This window comes from Perna viridis, chromosome 10, assembly GCF_037379345.1.
Source record: "Perna viridis isolate PV_CMFRI_1.1 ecotype Kerala chromosome 10, ASM3737934v1, whole genome shotgun sequence".
Taxonomy (NCBI): domain Eukaryota; kingdom Metazoa; phylum Mollusca; class Bivalvia; order Mytilida; family Mytilidae; genus Perna; species Perna viridis.
The window spans coordinates 41,200,342-41,209,867 of NC_142454.1; the positions used below are offsets into that span (position 1 = coordinate 41,200,342).

Below are 9,526 nucleotides of genomic sequence, written 5' to 3' on the forward strand. Positions count from 1 at the left end.
ATAATGCTTATCAATGCTGTAACATGGGGAGCAGGTGCTCATTTGATTTTGGACACCACAGGAAAGCCCAACTTCGTTCTGAAATATAAGATACAACAGGATAAAAATGTACCGGTAAGAAATCAGCCTTCGGGTTCATTCAAAATAATCACATAGTCAGTAAACAGTCTACAGGATAAGTTTGCAATTCCGGTGAGTGCAGAAACGGTCTACTCCATTTTAAGCCTCCGCGGAAAACTTTTTTAGAGATGATGCACCAACATACTAGTATAACATTGACCTGAGTTACATTTTTATAATGCTCACTATCTTAGCACAGTAAGCTATAAAAATGGATTTCCTATGTGTCTTAGACAAAAGTAAGTAAACTATTATTCTAGGGCGCTCCATTGAAATGTGCTAACGGACAACGCTTTTACTTGCCCATAATCCAAAGATTCAATCATAATAATTCATTTTCACATGTTAATTTCCCTTATTTTATTTTCTATAATATTTTAGATATACAACGAAAATAGGTTATGCACAGTGATCAATCAATTGTGGGGTGGCCTATATAAATAGTTCGAAGACTCGTGAAGCATCACGTGTAAATCCGATCATCCAATGAGATCAGCGTACTTTAATGATATGCACCGTAAATGCAATTATTTTTCTTCTGATTTTGTGTAAGGTAACTATTGATAATTCTTATCTTAAATATCATGTATCTTGTTCTTCCACACCCTACATGTTTTAAAGTTCACTTGAAAAAAATGTTTCTTTACTGAAAAAATTAGTAACTCTGGTTTGTATTTAAATTTCAGGTTGAAGAAATGTATGAAGAATGTCCTTTTCAATGGTTTTGTAGTATCTTTCTTCGTCAATTTGGTTGGAGATTACGTAATGAGATGACGGGGATGTCCCATCAGCGGCGAGATGCCGACTTTCCAGACGGTTATACTAGAGCTGAACATATTCTGTGTAGTGTTGGAAATAGCATTTTATTATTCTCACATGTAATCATCTTACCACAAAATGACACTTTCTATATTGTTCCATGTGTTATCCCTCGACATTTATGGAGGTTGAAAATACAGATTTCATGCATATTTCTCTTTTTATATTTATATAACCATTTTCTGAAAAATAACTTCTGTTTATCTAATAGAAATTGATTAAGCTTGCACAGTTTGAATCTATTCCTTTTTAGAAAAAAATGTTTTTAGGACAGTCTATCAACGGTGATGGTTGTGGTATTACAAAATAGGGTCTTTAATCACAGCTAATATTTTAACACGACATGAAGTTATTGTTTTAAAATTTATTCCATTTGAAGACCTACAAGTTTGATTTTATCATCGCTTAAGAATTCTGCAGCCCAAAGTTTTGTTGCTTTGTATGCATGATTTTAATTACTTTATGTTCTTTGTCGTGTATGTCTTTTTTTTTTCCATATCTGGTTTTTGTCCCTGGATTACATTTTTTTTATTACCGCTATAACCTTGGTTCCCTTGATTATTCTTTCAGATTGCTGCACCATAACTATTTCTACAAACGATTCCACAAAATACATCATGAATGGACCGCCCCGATCGGGATAATGAGTTTTTATTGCCACCCTGTGGAGCATTGTATGAGTAATTTGCTGCCACCTTTGATGGGACCAGTAAAAATGCGATCTCACCTTGCAACAACATGGTTTTGGTATTCCATAGCCATAGTATCAACAACCATCTCACGCTGCGGTTATCACTTCCCATTTATATCATCACCTAAGGCACATGACTACCATCATCAAAAGTAAGGTCTTTTTTCAGTCTTTGTATAACTCCATACAGTGTTATCTCCATCAATTTGAGGTAAAACAGTTCTTTTTGTTTTACGGGTTGTGATTTCTTTGGTGGGCCCTAAGATGAGAGTTTGAAAAACAAGGATGGATATTCAGGCTTTCAATGTTATTGGTCATTTTTTACCCCAAACAAAATGCACATTATTTTAAGTTTTTCGCAAAACGCTATGAATTTAAGACAGCACTTGGTTACTTGTTTTTCGGTTTATGGTTGGATCAAGAGTGTTGGGGACATTAGTCTATTATTGATTATTTTTGCCAACAAAATACACAATATAAATGTTTTCCACCAAACGGAGGGTTCCAACTCTCTAAGATCCGCCACTGAATTAAGAATTTCAAATTCATATCATATTTGGTTGTATTTTTCTCATGTACATTTGTATTTTATTGTAGATTCAAAAAGATATTAACAGTAACGTTTTATTGATGATATAATTGTTTACTGGTGAAAAAAGAGATTAGGATAACTTGGTAACTAAGGGGGTTATGTTTATTTTTGTAATAATTGTGGTAAAATTTTTAAGTCTTGTTACGACCTTAACAACAACGATGCGGGTGGTATAATGTCTGCAAAGTGTCCTTCCTTCCTTCTGTCAATTTTTGTGTCATCTCTCAAACTGTTAAATAAGTAAAATGTGCATATTACGAAATTTAGATCTTCATTTTGTATTGGAGTTATTATGCCTATTTTAACTTAGTTTCATGAAATTTGCTACTGAAGTATTTAAAAACTACCAATTAGAGTTTTAACTTATGTATGTAGTTACGCCCTTTTTAACTTAGTTTTATGGGTTGTTTTACTAACATCTACTGACGTGACCCCACCCCCACCCCACCGCATTATTCAGTCAAATGTGGCAAGTGTAGGTTTTTTGGATACTCATCATATGACAATCTCTGGATTAAAGCCAGCTCCTTCTCTAACGTAATAGGAACGGGGTATGTGAGCGTTCTCACTAAATTCTTCCATTTACCAAGATTGTAATTTGAAAATGTGTGTAAGTCATGTTCATTTTTTTATCATATCTATTATTACAAGTTATCATAGTGGTAAAAATTATATTGAATCGTATTGCTTCCAAATTTTAAACTATTCTTTTTACCAACTTTACTTTCTTTTGAAGGTTCAATAATTGTTTTGGTATATTTGGAGTCCTGGACCGCCTCCATGGAACTAATGATAATTTTCGAGCCAGTAAAGCTTACCAGCGTCACTTCACGTCTTTCAGTCTCACTCCACTGTCTGAACAATACCCTGATGTCACACGAGAAAATAAAGGAATCTAAAAATTGTGACTAGATTTGCATTCTCTGAGTTTACAACTTTGATCAGTTTTGTCATAATTTGTTGATAAAAGAAAGAAATATTGATGTTAGTTGTTCCAGTGGACAAATCAATTTTTTTAGAATGTATCTTACTACTTTTTTTTCAAATTCTTTCCCATCATTGCAAAAACTGTTGTGATATGGTTATATTGATACAAATTCATTTAGTTGGAAATAAAAATATTTTGGGGAGGGACAACTTATTCTTGGAATATTTCAATGACAATGCACCACATTACCTCCGATACCGCTTATAAACAGACAAATATGAAGGATCTGATGAAAAAAAGATTGCTAAAATAGAACCTCGTTTCGATATATTTATACATGCAAGGAAGATATTTGGTTTACACATGTTCTAATTACATTGAAACTGATTAACAAATACTATCTTTAAAAGATCTTTTAGCCGATGCAGTTTCTCGCTTTGTTAATACCAAAAATAATTAAGATTTTATTTAGTAAACTGTGTGATCACTAAGCTATGTTTCGTATTTTAATTATTTTATCGGTTCAACAATTTAAATATTTTCAATAATACAATATATAAAAGATTGTTCAATGTATAAAAGTGATCGGAAATATTCATATTCCGGACACCAATGCCCTCAATGGAACCTTTAATTTCACGGTTGTTACCACAGTTGTCCAATGTCCAATGAAATGCTAGATTGTAAGCTACATCGGTTAGGTTGCCATGGTTAAGCATCATGGATGACACATGATGTCAAAGCGAACCCAATACCGACTGCGTCGCAAAATGGCATAAACACTCTTCAGTTTTGACAAGTTTCTGGCTAATATTAAGGATTCGGTTTACACATACATATGTTCCTCGATCTGTACGAGGATTTTAAAGACACCGTCTGTTGCTTCTTCAAAACTTTAAATATATCCATCACATGAATGTACAGCGGTTGTAATAATTAAATACCTAAGTACTTCTCTGTCTAAGAATCGGGCAAAATGTGCACTAAATGTGGCATAAGAAGAAAAAAAAACTTAGAGATTCAATTGCATTGTTCATTCATATATAACTCGTAACATTTTTAGATATAACCACCAAAGTGTTTGTAAAGTTTGCCTTTATAAGAATTTGGTTGAAATGCATTATGGAAAAATGGCGGGGAAATTTTCCAGTACTTTTGCCCTATATAAGCAATAAAACAAAATCTACCTTACTGATTCAGGATAAATTTAAGTGGCTTCTTTATTGTTTTTCTAGATGTATTGAATATACTTGAGGCATACAATTCTAAATAGAAAAAAAATGTGTCACCCATTTCCTGATTCTTACACAGAATGGTACTTAAAATAATCTTACCCTGCAGGTCTTAAGGTTTCAAGTGGACAGCAGGCGTATCCTTCCGTGAGTCTGCTATCAGTTTTAATTTTCGCCAGGGTTTATGCCAGCCGAAAGAACTTCTTGGCATTTTTATTTCTTTAATGGTGCGTCATACGATCATCGTTAGTTGCTTCAAAGATAGTCCAGAAAACACGTTCTTTGTCAATTGATCTCTCAGTTTACAATGTAAAAAGCACCCACATCATTTTTGGGGGACAATAAGACAGTTGACGGAAAGGGGTTTCTTCCTCATTAGTTTTTTTCCGAGCCAAGGGAATGAATTATTGTCAGTATGAATAGTTTCATTGTCATATTATACTGAAATGAGATTTTATTGTTTTTCTAAATTATGCGAAATAGATATTTTTTAAAGAAATATGTTTTTCCTTTATCATTTACTACCTAAATGCTACCATATAATGCGACTTTTCTTTTAACAGCTAGCTTAATACAATTCCATGCAAGAATCAGTACATGTAAATCGTTTGTACAAAAAAATATACTTTTTTGTAACGTTTTTGCAAAAGAATCAATATAGATAAATAACCGTTATGATAGGAATAAGTTGTATTTACTAATAATCATTCTAGAATATAATACATAAATTTTAAGTGTCAATCTCTGTAAGAATCGGGCAGTGGGTGAAACATGGTATGAATAAATCAACCATTTTAAAGGTTCAAGTTTACTATTTGCAGCATCAGAAGCAAGAGGAAAAGACAAGATTTTCTATATCGTTTTGGTAAATTGAGTTATTGTTTCATTGAATTAACCTAGACAATACACATCTGTGTGTATTTCATTTTATAGATCGTTCGTCATACGATTTAAGAATTGTTTTAACGTGAATGCATTTCAAGTAAAACGTGGGCATTTACTATGCTTAATAGTTTACTGGCGATTGGCCAAACAATGCCATGTTATATATTACTATTTTCGAGTTGCAGCTTTTGATTGAAAGAACGTTATATAATTTATTCAATATGACGTGTATATCATATGAAACTAAATGCTTCGCTTCTAAAAGCGAAGCAATAAAGCATTGAATATTGATCCATATAAAATTCAGGCATTGCCAATATCGCGGTGCAGAAAGAACCATTACTGATGATTTATGGGATTATATACACCTTATTTTTACGAACATATGCTCATTTTTGCATAAAAGATCTGTACTTTGGAGATCTTCCACATAAACTAACCATATCAAGAACTCTTGCAAAGTGACATTCATGTATTATTTTAGTTACTTTATGTTCTTTGTTGTGTTTGCTTTCCATGTCTGGTGTTTGGTCTTTGTCCCTGGATTACAGTCTTTTGGTTTCCTCTAGAATCTTGGTTCCCTTGATTACTCTTCCATGTCTGGTCTTTGTCCCTGGATTACAGTCTTTTGGTTCCCGCTAGAATGTTGGTTCCCTTGATTACTCTTTTATACACAGTCTACACACACACACACACACATATATATATATTTACTTATCTCAGAAGGAAAACAACAGAATGACAAACTAAGACTGGTTATGTGGTCTGTAACTGTTTCTGAGTTAGAAATACAAGTGAATTTGGCGGATTTTTTACATGCCACGGATTTTAATAAAGAATGCTACTTAAGTACTTAGAAAGACCACGGCAAAAATTATTTGTTGCATTTTAAAAAAAATATATAAATGATCAAAATGGTATACGCCGTCACTGACACTATGGCACAGATGAAGTAGATACATAGAATTAATATTTATCATTAAATATGTTTTTAATGTTTCATTTTCTGATGTTACATTGTTGTTCAATAGCGTAGACGGGTCAAACATTTTAGAGTTGAAGCGCTAACGCTATCTCATTCATTTTGTAAGGTTGATATATTACGTAAAGCATGTACAAGCTATTCTATTTTAAAGTGAACATCTTCAGTAAACAATATCAGACTTGTGTTAAACACTTTATATTGTTAATAAAAATACTTAAAAATTATCTTTATAGAAACATCAATATCTATTGAATAACTTCTAAAACTTGAAAATGAGTTAAATTGGCGTAAATAATAATTTATGTATGCTCATGCTTACATAATTTTCCCCTTTTGACGTTGTTATTTCATCATATATTATGTTTTAAGATGAGCATGCAACGTTGAAAATTGTCATTACCAAGCTCTGACAAATTGGACAGAAAAGACACTACATGTAAGTATAAACTTTGTTTTGTTTCAAGTGTTGTTATCCTGTTATGCACGTCCAGGATGGTCGAGTATTTTGCAGGTGAATATATTGCTACACAAAGGCTTTCCTCTGTCATATTTTTCCTTTTTGGAATTCTCGTTTCCGGGCTGAAATTGTAGTTTTGATAATTTCAATGAGATTTTGGATACGTTCGATCCCTCAAAGTCTGGGATTCAAGAAAAATATAGGTAATGTGTGTGTGTGTGTGTGTGTGTGTGTGTGTGTTAAAAATATAATACTAATACAACAAGACTTTGACTGTGGAATAAATAGCGTTTTAGCGTAACAAATAATCTGAATTGTGAGGAAAATTGCAACATATGTTTTTCATGTTTCTGAAATGATTTTAGAATCACCATACAAATCACATATTTCCAATTCAAATATCAGTATATGATACACTTTGATTAAAATGTATATGCAGTTCACGAGTTTTAATGGACAAAATAGATATATTTCCATATCGGTCGTAAACATGTTGTTTCCATAAGAAAACGTGCTGCAATTTTTCCGATGTTACTATTGTGATAATATATTTTTGCATATTTCATATTTGGAATATTTCATGTTAAACATTTTGTCAATTTTATTAAATCAATTGTAAAAAATATTTTCATTCATAAATTTACATACGATTTGTAAAACTACTTATGACACAACGATGTACTAAGCAATAAGGAGTAAATTGTTTTCCTGAAAAAAAAAAAGAATTTATTGAATAAAATCTAAAGGACAAGGTACAATAAGGGCCGTTTTTGGCCCCCTCTTCAAATAACTTCATATATTCCATTTTAAAAGGCAAGGTATAGTAGCCCTCCAAAATGACAATTTTTTTCTTGTTTATGAAAATCGTTGGTTGCCTAGCAACGGATTTTAATGTATACCATGACACTTGGGGAAAACCCTTCTTAATATCAGATATTGGTCAATATCAATGGATTACGTCCTGCTATGAGAATATATGGCAACTACCTTAATGTGGAGTAATTAATTGGATTTTGTAAACGACATTTAAAACAGAGAATCAACTTTTCCCCCCGAAAACCCATTTGTTTTCCATAGCAACCATTCATTTTCATGGCAACCAACTATCATTTCTTTCATGTTGCCTATATATTTTTATTGCGTGTTAAACAATGTATTTTTATTACACCAGTTATACTAAAATAATATAAACTCCTATTTATACTGTAAAAAACTATTCCTAGAAACAAGGTGTTCCATGGTTACCCAAAAGATTACATAGCAACCATTAATTATCATAGCAACAAACCATTATTGTGATATATTTTCGCATGTTCTAAAATGAATAAAGCTTTATGATGTATTTTTATAAGATCACTATCTAAAGTTTTAATTCTGTTATTTTCAAAACTAAACCAGGCAACAGTGGTTTCCATGGTGCCCAGAAAAAAATCTCCATAGCAACCATAAGTATATGTGAAATCATAAAAATGTCATTTAATAATTTGAAGTTATTACTATGAATAAAATAAAGGAATTAAAAATCGATTTGAATTAAAGTCCATCATATACCTGTAAGTGAGAGAGAAGAGAATCCGATATATATTTTATTGCAAACCAGAAGTAATTAAACTGGCTGCAAAGTTTTTTACATACCGAATTATCTCCATCTCTACATCCCGTTTATAATCTACTAATTGATAATATTATTTATTAATCGATGTCTTCATAAAATCTAAATATGAAGTATCATCCTGTTTCCTTCTTGTTAATTTGTAAACATCCTTAAGTTTGACTCTTTTTTAAAATCTAATCCTTTAGAAAATATAATCTTTAAGCGAAATTTGATTTATTTAATTGACTTAATGAAATTCACCAAATGTTTAAAATAAAATATTCCCAAATACGAAATATGCAAAAATATATCATCACATTATTTACGCAGAATCCTATTACATCACTGATAAAATAGTTTTAAATTGGACTGTCCTGAAATGTCCTTTTTTAGTCGAATTACTGTGGGTGTTTATACTTCTTTTTTTTTTTTTTTTTTTTTTTTTGGGGGGGGGGGGTTAATAAGGCACGAGGAGGAATGCCTTAATAATAATTGTACGTCCTTTAGTACCAACCCACGGTGCCTCTTGCAGATAGAAAAATGAATAGTGTCAACAGGATATATTTCAATATTGATCATTTTATAGGCTCCTCCTATGTTGGAAAACATATTGCAGTTTCTGTGTTTCCCTGGTATCACTGTCTGACAAAGTATACGTACACACACACTCATGAAAATCGAATTACTTACTGTACAATAGAAGATTCAAATAGGTCAGGAGTTGTGGATGTCAGATATCTTTATTTACAAAAATATGTGAGTTGCTACCTTTTGAAATAAATCTACAATAAAACTACAGCTTTTCTAGTCAAGATCAATCTTATTCGAAATACGAAATTACCTGTTAAAAATATACAATTCCCTGATATAATTCGGTCATTGGATATTTTAAAAATATCAGTGTTACTTTTTGATGATCTCTGTAAGTTTTACTATTTTCATAAAAGTTATACGATCTTGCATTTGTTGCGTTTCACCATATCCTGTACCTTTTGTATAAAATATAGCCGGAAGTAACACCACATATTGTCTTGACAGATAACCAGTAAAATAGCTACAATTTTGTAAGTACTTTAGTCCTGCTCATGCAAGATCACTGCAGATTAAAAGGTCATGCTACTGATTTCTATCTAATATTTTTTTCCGTGTATTAATGTAGAACTGAAACTGACTCTTCATTTATAAAGGATATTTTAAATGCACTTTCCTAGGCAGGATCAGGC

The 9,526-nt window shown here is 31.8% G+C and overlaps 1 protein-coding gene across 1 annotated transcript; it reads left to right on the plus strand.

Moving 5' to 3' along the window:
• Nucleotides 1–3,121, plus strand: LOC148605809 (fatty acid hydroxylase domain-containing protein 2-like). Its single transcript, XM_088547616.1, has 4 exons — nt 1–125; nt 807–998; nt 1,510–1,782; nt 2,959–3,121. Exons 2-4 carry the CDS (start codon nt 919–921, stop codon nt 3,119–3,121), a joined length of 516 nt encoding a protein of 171 aa, XP_088403742.1. The 5' UTR covers nt 1–125; nt 807–918.
• Nucleotides 3,122–9,526: the final 6,405 nt, after the last annotated feature.